Below are 18,415 nucleotides of genomic sequence, written 5' to 3' on the forward strand. Positions count from 1 at the left end.
GACTCAAATCGCCACAGCCACATCCAAATTAGTCTGAAGGCCTGCCAGTACACTTATTATGCTCTCCCAAAGCTCATTGTCCTTTTTGTTGTCTTACTGTTTGAGATTCCCGTCACATTGTAGCTTTTGACGACAGCCTCAAACGAAACTGCACACCCCGTATTCAAAATCCGTGCACACGTTTCTTGCAGCGATGCCCACTCAATGCGGGCATAAGCACGATGCAGCTAAACCTGCTAAAAAATGCGCCTCAGGACAACCGATACCATCGTTGACAGGAGAGTAACTAGAGCTACCTAGCAGTGGTTCACACAAATGAACCAAACATATGGGCATGGCCTCCCGAGATTACAGGAGAAATCTCGTAAGCCGCACACGTAGGTATGCCCGTGATGCTTATTGTAACATTTTTCCCAAATATTCACACTTCAAAGTGGGGGTGCGGGTCTTACACAAGTAAATAAGGTACAAATCCAGTGCTTCCTGTATGAGAGGATAATAGTGTACATAAAAGTTTCTCCTGGGACCTGCACAGGCGATGTTCTTTGCTCTCTGCCCCTGACAAACGCAAGTGCAGCAGCTAGAAGAGCCAGAGTGAAGGCTACGTTGAATTTCAGTGAAATAAGACAACCAAAAGCTATACAGACTGGCTCAAACTACTTCTCTTACTAGACATACTTCTCTTACTGGTGGCATTTGTGACCAGAAAACAATGCGTTACATGTGACCAAAGGATAAAGGCATGCAATTCGACATAACCATCACATCTCATTCTTTTTTTCAGCATCGCAAATATGAACCGATTTACCAGCAAACGAGTGAAGTGACATGTTTCAGGTACAGCAGATACAGTGCACCGCTTGCGCTTGTGACCAAAACATAGTACGTCGTGCACTGGATGCACAAGGGTACCCAGACGATACAGTGGACTTCTGTTAATTCGAGTCTGGTTAATTCCATCCCAACCGAAAGTCCCATCCCGGCTGACCCCCATGCATTTGAATGGGCGCAAACATTGATTATTTTAATCCTAAAATTGGCCTTCGCCGGATAATTCGAACTTGCCCAGTGAGCACGCTTCCGCCTGACGCCTACCGCGACTTCAATAGCAACCCCCGAGTAGCGACCCCTTTAGTGGCCCTATGTCTTGGCTGAGCTTTGGAGGACAGTGAATATGTTGAACGCACAGCATTTCCCATCGAAAACGGCTACTTGTGGCCTGCATTAGGAAGATTTTCAAGCAATAATGGTAGCTCACAATGTCTGATTACGATATTTACCCAATGCTAAAGCGCGCTTTTTGTTTTAAACGAATTTTGAACCAATATCTGCCTTTACGACATAAGTGTGGTTTAACGCATAACACGCTGTATTGCGTTGAAGCCGATGTAAAAAAAACGTGCAGTGAAGCTGACTTTAGAAAATCAACTGTAGCTGTAAAACACGTATTAGAGCCTAGCCCAATTTTCTTGCTAAAAAAATGGGCTGCGCTAGTTTTCTACTTGTTTAGCAGCTTTAATCTTACCTCTACATTAGTTTTACACTTTTGACGCACAGAAAGCGAGCATGAGTTTGATTTGGAGGCGTGTTGGAATTGGGCAAATACTGCTAAGTGAATCAGCGGTGTGTTTGACATTTTTTTCTGCATCGTGTTTCATTTGAACTGACAGATTACCGTATTTACTCGATTCTAACGCGCCCTCGATTGTAACGCGCACCCCGTTTTCCGTGACCAAAAGAGAGGAAAAAAAATCCTTTACAGTACCGCGCACCTCATGCTTTCACACAGAAATACAACTATCGCTCAAGATTTACTCCCAAGAGACTAAAGTTGCGATGAACAAAAAAGTCCCAGTTTCGCCCGAGAGGCGAAGCATCGATTGCGACAGCAAATTAGCAGACAGCTATACGAAGTAAGGATAGTAGTTTTATCGGCCGTATAAACTAGTAAACATTCGCTGTTTAACTAGATTGGTAGACTAATGCCTAAGCACACGTACTACAGCACATGGTCGAAGCTACGGGAGCTAGGCTCGAAGTGCGTAGGAGGCGGCCATATTGAAATGCCGATGGCGATATCGTAGCGCAAATTTAGGATCGTACTCGATTCTAACGCGCAGGCAAATTTTGGACCCGTTTTATCAGAAAAGAAGTGAGCGTTAGATTCGAGTAAATACGGTAATAATTAGATCAATTCCGCCAGTCCCGTCAGGGCCAAATTAACCATAAGTCGACTGTACACAACTTCAGGCAACCTTACTTCCAAATGTCGTTGTATACAAAGTTGCTGCTCCATAGAAAGTGCTGCAGATAAAAAACAACTACACAGCGGAAGGGGCTGAGTGAGACTTGTATGACAGCACTACATGCGTAGCTTCCACAGTGATGTCTGCTAAGTATGAAATAGAGCATAGCATGTTTCTAGACTTATTAGCAGCTTATTTCCAGGCGAGCAGAATGCAGGGGAATCACCTTGGCGTCGGTGACTTTGAACTCCCTCAGGATGTACTGAGGCATGTTGTACTCTGTTATTGGGTCGACCACGTAATAGAGATACCGTTGAGAGTGCTCCGATGGCCAGTACTGGTGGCATTTTTCCTGGAGGCAAAAAAAAAAAGAAGAAAATAAAGTCAAGTACAGTCAATCAAGAAAAGAAGCAACCAAATTAATCCCACAAAGCTTAAACATCATTGTGCATCAAGGAAAAAAAAAAATTATGCAGAACCCACGCATGCGGGATTCGGTGCACGCAAAGCTTTCACAAGCCAGAAAGGCAAAATGGTGCATCAGGACAAGGGACGCGTTGTAGGTTTCAGTGACAAACTCACATATCTTTTATCTTCATCGTCAGCTAGAAGATGCACATGCTCTTTTTTTATAATTAAATTGTTGCTATGCGATGCAGCTGATGTGCCAAGCTTGCACAAGGGAAATTCGTAAAGGTGTCTTATTCTGCCTTTTTAGACATGCATCTGTGACCTAATGGTTAGAGCATTGGGCAATGGTTGGTTTTGAAACCAACCATTGGAAATGTAGTTTATGTATATATCTAGCCATGTGTCAAGGTCACCCTGAAGGTTACATAAAGGGCCAGGCAGCCAATTACAAACTGCAAAGTGGGGGGAAGGCCTAAAGAAAGACATAGATTTGATTGGAACAAGTTCACCTTTATTTTTGGCCATGGAAGTACATTTCAACACAAAAAGTTATATAATGTTAATCGAGTTAAACATAATCAGTACAGTAATTAATCAATTAGTAAAATGCTATATGGACTTTGCATTAAGTATCCTGGGCTTAAATCAGCATTTTGATGTAACAAACAGCATACCAGAAAAATTTGGAAAACGCTTAAGCTTCGCCTTTAAGAGTAGAATGCGATAGCATTCAAAGATCCCTGACTGCTTCTCACGCTTCCCGGCAAGCGCAGCTTATGTAACCGTAATGTTTACTGGGAAACAATGGCGGTGAACGCTATGCACAAAGGCGCGCTTTCTGGTAGAAATGCGGTGTTATGATCGGCAAGGAATTCGACAGCTCAACTGTGTGGGATACATCGCTGCGCGCTTTCCCATGACGGGAAGCGGTTATCATCTTCCTCGAAACTCAGGTCCCTCAAGTGTGGGAAACCTCGATGCGCGCTATCGTCTTCCTGGAAACTCGGCTCCCTCAAATGTGGAAAACATCGCCGCGCGCTTTTCCCATGACTAGATAATCCCCTTCATCCCCGAGAAAGCGTCACCCCTTTTACGCTTTGAGCAGACGCAAAGGCGAGCGAACACCCAAGGGAGAAGGTATGAAGGGGAAGAAGTCGTCGACTTGACAAGCTGACAAAGGCACTGATTCCACAAGTTCCCTTCCACTAGTGGGACATCGGCTACTACACGACCGCGAGTGGTAACGTAAGGCCGTCCTGGCCCCCGTGTTTGGCAGAACCGCTCCAGACTCGGATAGAGTCAAAACCATGTACCAATGAAGTGAATACAGTCTTTTCTATTTTCATCATCCCGATGCCCGCCTTCACCGCCGTCTCCTGATTCTTGCGGTGACGACCCACCTCACCCGGTCGAGATTGTATCAGTGGCCTCTTGTGTGGGCCGATCTTCTGTAATTAATTCGCACTCAGTCTGAGAAGATTTAACATAAAAGGCATGTGCTGTTGGTGTTTTGTTTCCTGACATTTGTTTGTGGGCTGTCATTCTCCAAATTCCGAGGTATAACTTTGTAAAGAATGTAAGACAAAGTGTGAGCAACATTAGTGGTAAAAGAAGCATTTAGTGTCTATGAAGGGCCTGCATGGTGTGGTTCAAATAGTATTTCGCCAAACGACGACCGGTGCCGACACTAGATTCTTCGCGACACGGGGCCCACAACGCTGTCGCGTTAAAATATGTTGCGCTCTGCAGGGTAAAAGTAAGGTTTCTTTTAACAATGCTCAACAGATTTCACTACCAGACTATAAATTTCTGAATGCATAGTTGGTGTATGAACAAGTGGCTTGCAATAAGCTGGCAGCCGTCACACTAAGCTGCAGGGTGCCGGCTTAGTGTGACAGCTGGAGGATGCGTGCAATGAGCTCGTGACATTCGTGTGAAACGTGTACAGAACCAGGCCACTATCACTTTGTGCACACGATTTTCAGGGGCTACAAGTACTGTTGAGTACCTGGCGGCGAGAAAGAGAAACCAGAAATTGGAAATAAGTTTGAAGCTGGGCATTCACCAGTGTGAATTTAGGAATCCTGGTTTTGCCCCATGATTAGCTACACAAGAATGCCCAAATTCCATTTTTGAGGAGAAGCGATTGCATTATTTTCGAAACACATGCACACACTAAGACATGCACGCACACAGGTTTGTATGGAAGCTGAAACTTCAAAACCAGTACAGTCAAACCTCGATATAACGAAGTTTTATTTACAGCGAGAAACTTTGTTACATCGAGAATTTCGTTGTATTGAGGTTTTGTTAATTGAATAGAACTAAGATGGGGAAATAAAAATAGTTTGTTACATCGCAAATTTCGTTAAATCGAGGTTAGTTTAGCGAGGTTTGACTGTACTCCTTTCATGTTGATTATTTAAAAATTGAGAGAGACACTAAAGAGAAATGCTAGGTCTGTTTAGACTGACCACACATATGACCTAACATTTGTAATGCTAGGTCAGTCTAAACATTTCGCATTTGGCCAGCTGTCATGCAGTAAAAACTTTCAAAACTTCGTCTTTGGCTTCTTGACACTACAATGTTATCCATCATTACAGACAAAAATATTAACTAGACCCTGTCGAGTAGATGCCATTATAACCCATAACATCATGCGAGCTAGTACGGGAAGATCAAGGAAGTGTTGCCACCCGTCTTTTGCTTTTACGTCTTTTGTGGCTTATGAAGCCTCATCACGCGGTAAGGCTGGCATTCTTTGTATTGCCCCCAGTAGAGTAATTTACTAATACAGCTCAACCTTTAGTGCTTTAGGTTAATTTGGTCTTGTAGCTAGCATTGAGGATGTGCTACAATTGACTTACCCGGCCCATCTCCTTGAGCTTGGTAAGCATGACAATGATGTTGGAGTTGTGTTCCCAGACCATCCGCCAGAAGTCCTCTGCGGTCTCTGCCATCGGTCCCTGCGTTGCTATGTATGCATTGCGGTACCGGTAGCCCTGAAAGCATAATGAAGACAGTTGAAGGGCAAAAAGTTGTTGAAAGCAAGAGAGCCAAGCCAAGCTACACAAAGAGAGATTTACACTTCAAACAGCACTTCACTTCAACACATTTGTACGTGGATGGAGCTGCGACAGGCGAGGTAGGGGTTGCCTAGCTTTGCAATTAAATAGCTGCAGCATGAGACTTTAGCTGAAACAATATCACCATAACATGAGTGAGATACTTTTAATGCAGAGGTGTGTGATGCAACATTATTCTTTGATACCAGAATTCTCACTCCCAAGAATCAAAACCCTTAAAAAAAACAGCACAACATGGACACATTGCGAAACTAAGACTGACACATTCTGTTTTCATGCTAAGGACTCCTGGAATAAGATAAAAGAAACAAGCTAGACCTGAATAAACTTATAAGCTAAAAAAAGGGAATAAACAAACTAATACCGTCGACTTTAGTTAATTTGACCCTGACAGGACCGACGCGAAATTGATAGAATTATCTGGCCGGTCAAATTAAACAAGATTAAAAAAAAAAAGTCACAACACATTGCTGATTCACTTGGCAGTATTTGCTCGATTCTAACACGCCCCCGAATCAAATGTGTGCCTGCTTTCAATGTGTAAAAAGTAGAAAACCAACACAGAGATAACATTAAAGCTCCTAAACAAAGTAGAAGTCTAGTGTGCCCGATTTTTTAGCAAGAAAAACGGGCAAGGATCAATCTAAGACGTACTAATCACAGTGGTGACCGATTTTCTAAATTCACCTTCACTGCACGGTTTTTCAAAGCCAGCTTCGCCGCCATACAGCCATGTTATGCGGCAATGCACACAAACGCCGCGAATGTGGTTTTTGGCTTATTTTCATGGGATGAGAAGAAAAAAAAAAAAAAAAAAGACCCACGTTAGAAACGGACATACCGTAATCAGATGTTGTGAGCTATCGTTATTGGTTGAAAAGTTTCCTAGGGAAGGTTGAAAATAGGTGTTTTCGACGGGCAATGACGTGTGTTCTATGAATTCACTTGTCCCCAAAACTCTGCAAAGACAGACACTGCCAGTAAAGGGGTCGCTATTGAAGTCCCCATACGAGTCAGGCTTGCAATGCTGGCTGGACAAGTTCAAATTATTCAGCGAAGACCAATTTTAGGATCGAAATAACTAAAGTTTGGGCTCATAGCAATGCATGGGCACCGGCTGCGACCTTTGGTCGGGATTGAATTGGCCTAAAAAAATCGAATTAACCAGAGTCGAATTAACGGAAGTTTACCGTACTTGAAGGAAAGGTAATCACAGAAGGGATTCAAAGGTCACGGCCGTCAACAAGTTGGACATGCTTCAACTTACATCAATGAAACTTGCATTGATGTAATCTGACCCGTCCACACCTCTTATAGGCTGTAGACAGACTCGGGTTGATTCATCTGCAACATAGATGGAAAAAAGATCAATTGTAAGAACTGCCACTCAGGCAAGGTTCTTGATTTACTAGTTTACAGTAAAGAATTCCTAGTTTACAGTCGTTGACAAAAGGATTGGAGCATACAGTACAGTCCACTAAACTAAGGAACATCTAGCTGGTAACAAAAGCCAATATAACTGAAACACTTCTATTTCATTAAAAGAGAGAAAAAAGGCTAATAGATGCGTTAGGCTGACATCTATGTATTAAAAATAATAATCTACATTGCTTCTGTCATAAAAAGGTGTAATTGGTTACAAAATAATAATTAGGAGTTCCCTTATCCACTGGGCCATACTGTACAGTACAATGCTTAAAGCATGGTGCAATCAAGAAGGTTAGCACAGTCCTTCAGTTGTCATGGTTTTTGAAGATGGCCAGATATGAAGTTTAATGAAAACATGAGAGCACAGTCACAACGTCCATGCAATTTTTAGGCTGTTGAGGTGACAAGTGTGGCTGACATTGAATTTTTGATGAAATTTTGATGTCTAATCACAAAATCGAGTAGTGATGCGTATGCACAGTACTGCAAACATCACCGATCACGTTACATTTCTGGTTAGAGTACCAGATTTTTTAACCACTGCATGTGAAATAGAAGCTAGCATATCAAAGACATGTTTTTTTTTTTTTTTTTTGTTATCAACCATCCATTATACAAAGCACCTTAGCCATTTTAGGTTCACAAGTCAAAAGTCGAATCACAGGAACTTACAAGGCAGAATGTTCATCAGCCGGTTCTTGAATTTGTTCACGGGGAGGTTTGCACTGACAAACTTGTTGGCTTGCGTTTTCATGTTGGCCAACTTCTGTAATGATAAAACATAAAACACAGTGAGAGAGACATGGAAGAAATGCAGCACAAAATGAATGAAGAAGGCAGCAGAACAGCGCACTACAGACAAGTAACAGTCTCCTATAGGTAACCTCATCAGGTTTGATCAATGCAAACAGGCAATCGTGGTGCATGAATCATGCAGTGACAATCCGTGTCTCACCACGATTGTCGCAACCAGTGTACAGCCCCAAAACAGCTGATAATTATAACAAAAGCCCACAGATTCCTTTCATCGAAGGAGCCAATTTGGCGGTGAGTGAGATTAGGTCATGTGCAGTGGTGCAGGAATGTCACTTGCGAGCACTGGTCAAGGTGACTTGGGAGATAGGCTCCTCGAGGGGAGTGTAGCGTGCCATTCCACACCACTACTGTACGACATTTCCTTACTCATATGTCGGCTACTACTAAACCCTTTTCAAAATTATTCTAATAGAACGCTACACACGCGGCCCGCTAGCATAACTCCTCTGACATATAACCAAGGTCTCCAACCGTGACAGGTGAAGAATGTTCATTGTCTCCTAACGCAGTTTTATCACACGTGAGGCTTATAGCGCATGAAAACACAAGGACGAATGAAGAGGTGACACACCTTCATTCGTCCTTGTCTTTTCATGCGCTATAAGCCTCACGATGTCATACCAACAAGCCCAAATCACTGCATTTATCACACGGTTCTTGTCAATGGCATATCTCCAGGGCAGTCCCCACGGCTATTGCTGAAAGCTGAGCCAGTTGGTTGCTGGGATTATGAAACTACAGCTACAGTGCTAAGAAACACAAACCACAAGCAAGAAATTCACGAAACAGGTGTCTATTGAGGGCATTTCCTGCTTGTGTTCAGTCTTCCTTGTTTTAGTATGTATCTATGTTTCATAATGGAAGCCCCCAAGGACTGAATAGAGCAACGCAAATGGTAGAAGAGGACAGACAAGGCAAGACGCGCTGTAAACAGCAGCAATTTGCATTGCCTTGTGCTTCACCACGTTCTGTTTGCACTGTTCTATTCAGTATAGATTACCCGCAAGCCCAGTTGCATATACAGTCGACTTCCATTAGTCTGACGCTGATGGTACTGATGAAATCGATTTAATTATCCTGTGGGTTGAATTAAAGAAAAAGTATAAAAAATGCCAAAACGCATTGCTGATTCATTTGGCAGCATTTTCCCAATTCTAACATGCCCCCAAATTAAACACACGCCCACTTTCTATGTGTTCAAAGTAGTGAACTAACATAGAAATAGCATTCTCCTAAACAAAATATAAATCTAATGCGCACACAATTTTTGAGCAAAAAAAATTGTTGCACAATGGCGGCCGGTTTTCTAAAATCAACTTTGCCACAAGATGTTTTTTTTAGAAAGTCAGCTTCGACGCAATACATCCGTGTTAAGCAGCAAAGCATGAGAATGTGGCAAAGGTGGTTTTGGTTTGATGTGGCAGGCAATCTTCAATCCAATAAAAAAAAAAAAGGATGTGCATCAGTGCATCAGAATCAGGTAAATACTGTAATCAAACATTGGGAGCTACGGTTATTGCTTGAAAATCTTCCTAGCGTGGGCCAAAAATAAGCGTTTTCGACGAGAGATGGCGTGGGTTCCATGCATTCACTGTCCCCTAAGTTCTCCACCGAGACAGATGCTGCCACTAAATGGGCGCTATCGGGGTCACCATGAGGGGTCAGGCGCCTGCTAACTGCTGAAATTCGAATGAACCAGCGAAGGCTAATTTTAAGACTGAAATAACGAAAGTTTTGGCCCATAGAAATGCATGGGCGCCGGCCGGGATCGAATTAACCGGAGTCGAATTAATGGAAGTCTACTGTATTCTATTCTCCCCATTAACTCAGAGTAGACCTGGTCTCTGGTGGACCAGGCTGCACACCTTAAACTCGAGCTCCATGCCCGTGCAGGCCTCTCCGGGCACCAACTGCAGCAGGGACTGGAGGTGGGCAGCCAGGGCACGGGCGGGAACCTCCGTGTTGCCCGCCAGCACGGCCTCCAGCAGCGCATCGTGGATGAACAGGTACTGGTCCTCCGTCTGGACCATGTAGTTGCGCTGCGCCCGCAAGCACGTCACGTGTCCGTAGATGTCCACCGTGCCCTCGTGCCGCATGCGCTCCAGCATCGAGTCGATCACCACGAAGCAGCCCGTCCGGCCCACACCGGCACTGTTGTAAGCATGGAGAAAGCAAGAATTGAACCGCTGCCTATCTGGTGCACTCCTTGTCGTCATTATTATCAATGGCTGATTTATTGACAGATGCAGTTTGACCACTCAAAGCAACACCAGAGCTAATGAGGGATACTGTTAAAGGAATCTGCAACCTCATGGCCAGTTGCATCATTAATGATGCAGCTAAATGCAACGAAGGACAAAGGCGTCTCCTTCTGCTTGTCTATTTGGTGTCACATATAATCAAAATATGCCTGCAAATAGCTTTAGGTACCTCACATGTTCTCAATTTGCCACCATGTAAGTAGGCTGGAACACTTTTTTTCTCAACTCTCATTATTCAGCTGTGTCGGACCATCGTGCAGAAAAACCCACAAAACATTATCGCTGCACGAAGCTGCTACGAGCACAAGTTGGAGAAGTGCATGTAGTGTCGCCACATTACCTGCAATGAACGATGAGGGGACCAGCCTCTGGCGGGTTCATCGCCCTCACGCGCCTCAGGAACATGAGGAACGGTGTCGGGTGGTCAGGAACGCCGTGGTCGGGCCACGCTGTAAACTGGAACTGCCGCACTTCGCGGCGCTCCAGGTAACCATGCTAGTGAGATTGAGATGAGAACGACCAGTGAGCAAAGTAGCCGGTGAGTAATGCCGGGTGAAAGCAAGAAAAGGCTTTGAAATGCACAGTAGTACACAATTAAAAGCTCTAGACTGGTCTGTGTCTCTCATAGTCAAGCTTGTCGCACTGAAAGCCGAGGAAGGTATCGATCATTTCTTACTGCTGTTGAGCATGTGAATGTTTTCAGTGACACAGTTAACACACCAAATGTATGGGTGTTAATGACAATGCTAACTTCCCAAAACAACACCTGGCCCACCCACAAACTTCATTACATGCCATACTAATGGAAACTGCCTGCAGCGTTACGCTGTGCTATCCACTTGATGTCCACCACTGTCCACAGCCGACAATAGCATGGAACAATTGTTTTACTCATGATATCATTAGGTAAATTATACACACTCATTAAGTGACCAACTCCTTAAGTGATCAGGCCTGCGCGGGCCTGATCACCAAAACGATCTGCGATGTTGACGAAATGTGCCTAGTGCCGGTAGCTTCGTATGCCCTGTGCTTGCGACGTTTAGTTTGCGGTGAAGCGAGAGACAGCACAAAGGTCAATTCGCTCGCTGCTGCTGCCGCACTTCCTTACTCAAGCGTTTTGACAGGGAGTTTCCGTGGTCATCGTGTGATATGTGTTCGTGTTTACCTGTCTGTGCGCGCATGACACCGTGCTTGTTAATTTAGTTAGTAACCGAACATTTACAAGTTTATATGGCCGATAGAACTAATATCCTTAGTTTGTACAGTTGTCTACTAATTTGCTATCCCAATCGTTGCTACACCTTTCAGGCTAAACTGCGACTTTTTTTTTTCCCGTAGTTCCTTGAAAAACGTATCAAAGGGGTTCTACTATCCGTATACGTTTTCTTCTTGCCCAAATCATCAACGATTGCCTTATCAAAGGCTTAAAAGTGTGCGCACGTGATCTCACAAATGTTTTCACACTCCAATGAACGCCTCAGCACCGTCGAGTGCAGGGAGCATTTCGGCTGTTGGGGCTGATGCCGCGGTCGTCGTTGCTGCAGCGGTCCTCGTCTACTTTCATGCTAGTCAAAGCATCAGCTAGGCTGTGATGTGGTACAGTCCGCTCGACGTAGGGACCAATGAGAGATTGTGCAGCCACGTGACGTAGCCGGTTGCTTGGCGACCATGGACCCCGCCCAGATCTCGCTGTGCCGGCTTGTCTGTGCAGTTCGCTCCGCTGGATCGGCCGCCGCTTATGTTGCTCATGCATTCGTATGATTCGCAGCGGCGCAGCAAAGTGTTCAGAACAGCTGATTTTTTAAAGAATTGTGAGCAATGCATTTCGGCTGGGGAATGTTACGAATTCATATCACACCGAAATTCGTACCAGCCATGATCGTATCACCGGGGTTTATGCTGTATTCTATCGATTAGATTCGAAATGTACTATTCGGTATTCACACACCCCTACTTATCACAACCAGTAATCATGCAGGAGAATGGGGGGGAAAAAAAAAGAAAAAAATTAGAAAATAAAGAAACTCACTCTTTTTAGGCTGAATGTCCGAATACAGTATGTTGCCAGCTCCTGAACATCCTCTAAGGTCACTTCCATGAGGCCATAGGTTTCAGAGCCTCTGGATGGCCAGTACTGGTCACACTGCAATGAAATGTTTTGTGATGCAAAGACATGTACAGAAAAAAAAAAAAAAAAACACTTTACATGCAATGCAAATGAATTTGGAAATTCCTGTCATCCTGATTGCTCCCGAATGGTGCAGACACAAATGTTAATTAAGTATCTTTATCTGCCCTTGTTTCCTCAGCTCGCACACTTTCACGGCTAAGAAACCAGATGAATCCGCACTGTTATTATGACTACGGTTGCACAGGTGAAGTGGGATGACATGTTAACTGCCATTCAGTATAGAAGAATGTGTGAAGTACCATGAAGTGACCTTCATGGCACAAGAAAAAGGACAGGAAAGGCTGCTCAAGCAATCAATGCATTAGCACAAACTTCCTACCTTTCTACAGATTTTTTTTTTTTTTTTGTAAGCTTCTCTAGTCCTCGACAAGCTTACCAAAGAAAGTTTACTGCCAAGAAATTTTTGTCAAGGTCTAGCAATGGGTCCAGACATCATGTCTTATGGCTTTAGGAAAGCAGAATGGTTTACAAAAATGTACCTGCCAACCTCTAAACATTAAAATTTGCAGAAATCCCATGAACTTGCACAAAATAAAGAGGTAGAGGGGGACATACCACACCTCCCCCCTCCTGATCACACACCTACTGTAGGATATATAAGCACTTTACAGGGGTGGGACTGCCTAAAGTCATTTTGGAGCAATTTTTGGAGCAAGTAAAGTTGCATTTTGGAGCACCTTGGAGCAGACAAAATTGCATTTCGGAGCAGCTTGGAGCAGAGTAAATTTCATTTTGGAGCAACTTGGAGCAGGCCAATCTGAATTTTGGTGGAATAATGAAATATCGGCAGCACACTTTAAAACCACGATGAAACAGAGAATAACCCAACACAAAGCGCGTAGAAGCACCCTTTATAGCTATAGCGTGCTAGAATATGGAAGAGTGGGTCGAGCTCTTTATCTGTCTGTATTGCGATAGCAGTTATATGGACACTCCGGGCGCATTTCTGCCGTCGTTGCAGCTGTGATGTTTTGTATAAAGTCCAGGGGCGATAATATCGTCACCGCGCGCCGTATTGCTCCATGTGCGAGTGAAAGCGTGCGAGGGTGAGCCGACGATGGCAACTCAATCTCGCGCGCCCAAAGGAGGAGGAAGGCAGAGAGGAAGCACGCCGTTTTCGGTCGCGCACAAGGTACCGTGGGGGCAGGAAAGGAGAGGGGGGGGGGGGGGGGGGCTGCGGCTCTATCTTGAAACCGACCTGCGATGGGGACAGAGTGCGAGTGCTCATAGTTTCGTGAACGCTGTGTTTTTGCCGCTTAGTTTGCGTTGAAGCGAGAGGCGGCACAAAGGTGGGAGGGGGGGGGGCAGAGCGGTGCTGTACTCTGGCAGCAACTGCGGATTGCGCGGCCGCCCGTGGTCGCGCGGGGCCTATCTTGAAAGCAATCTACGTTAGGGGCAGTGTCTAGGTGCGCGGACGGCTCATACCTTTTATAGGGACCGAGGTTAGGTCCACTATAACAATGAGTGAGCCGGCGAGCTAAAGAACAAGGAACCATTCAGGCTGATGGCAGGAGCAGAAGAAACTATCTTTTTTCCTTCTATTTTTCTAACCTCGCAGCATGCAGCACGAGGAATAAGGCACATGCGCATGCACATGCACCCGAGCGCGCCATAAATAAAATGCGGTCGATGAAGATGGACGATGGCCGCTAGACCTCTGATGTGCTGGGTTCTCGGCACTCAGTTTGCGTTCAAGCAATAGACAGCATGAAGGTCACTTCGCTCCCTGCTGCTGCCACGCTTTCTCACTCCAGCATTTAGACAGCGAGTTTCCGCGGTCATCGAGTGTGATGTGTTCATGTTTGCTAGTGCGCGTGACACCATGCTTGTTAATTTAGTTAGTAAGCGAACGTTCACTAATTTATACGGGCGATAAAACAACTATCCTTACTTCGCATAGCTGTATACTAATTTGCTATCGCAATCGATGCTTCACCTTTCGGCCGACACTGCGACTTTTTATTGCAAATCCGCCAATATGCCTTCGCGATAGGTCAAAATGGCTCAGGCCTCGCCCATATGGGCATAAAAACAGATTGAAATATTTTTACGGTATGCTGGCCCCTGGGGACAGAGACACCCGCCGGTTGAACCCGCTGCAGCGAGCGCCTCCCTAATATCTAGTTTGCTCGCAGTGCCCTAAGCCTACTTTTCGTTGTTTTGAGCCTCAGCTATAGAGCGCCACGCCGCTCAGCCCACTCTACCGTATTCTAGTACTCTAAATACAGCTGCCCTGGCCGTTCCGACAGCAGTGACAACAGTCGGGAGTGGCCGCGCGTGCGCGCCGGCCACTTGCCGGAAGCGCCGAAAAGCAGTGTTATAAGCGCGAAAATGACGAGAAACTGTGAGGGAGGCGTCGTCGCGCGGTCTGCGGAACGTGAATGGCCGCACTCTTTTTCTGAGAACAAATCCGCTCGCTGTTCGCGGTCACTGCCGGAGTACACATGGCGAAGCAGTTCTGGCACAGCGTGGCGCAATTTCGGTCGATTTTCTGTGTTTGGCGCAGTTTGGTGCAGGAATCTGCGTCTGTATCAAAATGGTGCAATTGGCGTAGGAGTCCCACCCCTGACTTTATTAAAAATTATTTACCTCTAGACACAGCACACAAGCACCCGCAAACTTGGAGCGGCAGTAACTCACAAGCAACACTGTGACTTTTTCAATGACTGCACTGTCACCAATTTGCCTGCTTCAGGAACTTGTCAAAATAAACTAGCCCGTAGCAAGTGCCCCTCTGTATCTTCTGCAGCCACAAGAGGGCAGTGCCGTTACCATCACAATATGTTTCTTGCATGCATTTGCACCGTCCCATCTTTCCATACACCATTAAAGCTTTTTGAGAACAGCAATTACGTTTCGTAAAACTTGACCCAACATTCGTAAAATCGTGAAATGAGTCGAACTTCATAAACTTTACGAAAATTTTGGGAGAGTTGGTGTGTCTGTGAAAACTTTGCTTCAATTGGAACTTGAACGACCCGTGCCTTGGCGTTCAAGAATGGTAAAACTCTGCTTACCTTGACCCTCGTTCGTTCCTCCAGCTTAGTCATCATGACTATGGTGACACTGTGCTGCTCCCAGACCATGCGCCAGAAGTCGCTGCAGGTCTCGGGCAGCGGGCCCTGGGTGGCAATGTAGGCGTTGCGGCGGCGGTAGCCGTCGCAGTAGTTTGCGTTGATGTAGTCCGAGCCGGGGATGCCCTCGATGGGCTGCAGCACCACGCGGCTATGGTCGTAGGCGACCACGTTGGCATACCGGTTCTTTGGCTTGTTTGACTCCAGGTTTGAGTGCTCCCAAGTGAACTGCTGGCCCGGGTCGATAGACTGTGCATGTGCAAGAATGAAATGTGAGCAAGAACAAGGGACTCTAGTGTGTCAGTGAATAATATTCTTAAGGTCTGGTGTCAGCGCATCCTTACTTTAATTTTGTTCTTTTATTATTTAATGTGTGACCTACAAACATGGAACAGCTGAACTACACTAAGCCGAGGCACGCATAGCTGAGGCACACAATACCCCCCCCATATTAGCAATTGCACTACAACTTGACACTGCTCCTGGACTATAGTGTATTGATGACACTGCTGCCTCTAGAATGAAGTGATCGCTGTTTCTCAATAACACTCTACATGGGTTACCTGGGAACTGCACAGAAAAAGAAGAAAGGTAGAGAATAAGGATATGATCGGACACCGCTTGTGCAGAGTTACGCTCCTCATCTATTTGTGGAATGACGAGCTGCTTAAAAGTTATCTCCAAGTTGGAAATTTTTAATGGGTGCCAGAAGTGCCTTATTATTTCTTGCTCAGGAATGACTAAGCAGCGTTACTGAAGTAGTGACAAGCTTCATTAAACAGCCACTGCTGCCCTCCATTTAGCGAAGCTCAGCAGTTGCGCTGCACTGACGTACATTTACAGATACAGCCGACAAACTCAACAAATATGTCATCACTTTTTCCTTTCTGTTGCTAAACACGTAGCGAGAGTGCCACAAAAGGAGCAATTCACAACTGTGGCTTAATTTTAACGTCTTTGGCGTCCCTTAGAAACAAAGAGCATTCCCACACCTCGTACTCCTGGGAGAAGCGCAGGTTGTCGTTTGCCTTCAGTGTCTCGATGTGTCCGGCCAGCTGGCTCACAGGAATCGGCGGGTGGCCGACCATTGCGGGCGTCTGGTAGTTCAGGCGCCGCAGCTCCACAGGGTCCGTACCTGCTCCACCGACTCCGCCAGGGTGGGAGGATGCCAGGTCCCCCGAGTTCATCAGCAGCTTCATGGTCGTCTCCCCCGCAGGCGCCTTGGCCTGCTGCCGTCTCCTGCACAGCGGTCAGTGGATTGATTGATTGATTCGTGGGGTTTAACATATTTAACATAATGTAGTGGAGGGCTCTGGATTTTGATCACCTGTTTCTTTACTGCGCACCGCAAGCATTTCTGCGGTTTTTCTCCCTAACTGAAATGCAAGTGCAGCAGAGGGAATCAAACCTACAACCTCTAGCTTAGCAAAAGAATGCTGCAGCCACTGAGCTACTGCAGTGGGTGAGAGCCTGGAGTTCTGTGCCAAGCCTTACAACAAGTTTATCAAGTGGACTTTTATAATGGCACCAATGGCACATGCAATCATGCGATTTGTCTCTATAAGGGCTCCATCGAAAATTTTGGTTCTGCCCCGGAAGTTGTAGTAAATGGCTGTCTAGGGAGCGGTTTACTGCAAGAAGTTTTCAAACTGGCTTAAGGTCTGATTCTGATTACTCAATTTTAATTTTGCCTCCAATTGCTTCCAGCAGGCAAGCTCCACTGCCAATATAAACACTCCCTCCCTTTACATGGACCAGCGTCCGGAAGTGAGCTCAGCCGAGGGAGTGTGTGAAGTTTACGTCACGTTCTATTTCTTCTCTTACGTTTTTTGCTGCATGGTGCACTTCCAGCGGCAGTGTTATACATTCTGCATTGGATGATTTAAAAGTCACACGCCACAATCGTTGACGTTGCAGGCAGTGCAGTGCTTCTGAAGTATAGGCGTTTATGCATGTGAACTCGGTTCTGACCTTTTCATGAGGATGAAAAAGAGCGTGAGGAAGAGGGCCATGAAGACAATGAGCAGCACCGGGCCGACGATCCAGCCCACATCGGTGCGGGCACGCTCGATGTGTGAGACATTGGGCACGTCATCGGCCGAGGGAAGCCGAACCTGCGGCAGCATCTCCAGGCTCAGCTCGTCCGAAAATGGGCTTGTTGTGAATAGGTTCTGGAAAAGCCCGAGAGAATGTTCATACAATCATGTTTGATACAGTGTTGCTCCTCTGATGCAGACAATCAGTTCTGAACGGTTCAAATTACAGTGCACTCACGTTTATTCAAACTTGCAAGGATGGCAGAACTTCATTTGAATTATCAGAAGAATGAATTATTTGACATTGGATAAGACACACTCTTAAATAAAATGATTTGTTAAATGCGTAGTTATCACACTCATTCACATTTTACGACCTACAGTTAAACCTGGATATAACGAAATTGACAAATTCCCGAAAAAATTTGTTATAAAGAGGATTTCGGTATATGCAGGTTCGGCACGAAAATTCGAAAAATAAACGTTTATCGTATTTACTCGATTTTAACGCGCCCTCAATTGTAACGCGCACCCGTTTTCCGTTTTCGTCGAAGCACTCATCCTCGGAATGTCACACCAGGTACCGGATGCGTGGACGCGTGTCGTTTCGCACAAGCGCGAGGCATCGGAAACGAAGAGCGAGCGTCACGATGGCGTCGTCGCGTCGTATAGTGTTACAGTAGAACCTCGCTGTTACGTTCCCGGGGGCTGCGTTTTCCCGTCTGTTACGTCGTTTTCGACCGGTCCTGGACAGCTCCCATAGAACTCAATGCGTCATGCAGCGAGCGGCAAGTTGCCGCGCGTCAGCGCCTTGCCGCGAGGCCACCGTGGCACGCGCGCGTCTCGCCGCGCGGCAGCGC

The 18,415-nt window shown here is 45.7% G+C and overlaps 1 protein-coding gene across 4 annotated transcripts in view; it reads right to left on the minus strand.

The window, feature by feature from the left end:
- Positions 1-18,415, minus strand: part of LOC119434041 (tyrosine-protein phosphatase Lar-like) — a 99,520-nt gene that overhangs the window by 10,091 nt on the left and 71,014 nt on the right. For all 4 annotated transcript variants that reach the window (XM_037701344.2, XM_037701343.2, XM_037701346.2 and 1 more), the window contains 10 exons: positions 17,491-17,690; positions 16,512-16,758; positions 15,463-15,768; positions 12,284-12,397; positions 10,592-10,746; positions 9,856-10,141; positions 7,847-7,940; positions 7,014-7,090; positions 5,528-5,662; positions 2,473-2,598 (listed from right to left, as the gene is read on the minus strand). In XM_037701344.2, the coding sequence (XP_037557272.1) occupies positions 2,473-2,598; positions 5,528-5,662; positions 7,014-7,090; positions 7,847-7,940; positions 9,856-10,141; positions 10,592-10,746; positions 12,284-12,397; positions 15,463-15,768; positions 16,512-16,758; positions 17,491-17,690 (1,740 nt within the window). The remainder of the gene's footprint in view (positions 1-2,472; positions 2,599-5,527; positions 5,663-7,013; positions 7,091-7,846; positions 7,941-9,855; positions 10,142-10,591; positions 10,747-12,283; positions 12,398-15,462; positions 15,769-16,511; positions 16,759-17,490; positions 17,691-18,415) is intronic.

Source organism: Dermacentor silvarum, chromosome 11 (genome assembly GCF_013339745.2).
Source record: "Dermacentor silvarum isolate Dsil-2018 chromosome 11, BIME_Dsil_1.4, whole genome shotgun sequence".
Classification (NCBI taxonomy): Eukaryota; Metazoa; Arthropoda; class Arachnida; order Ixodida; family Ixodidae; genus Dermacentor; species Dermacentor silvarum.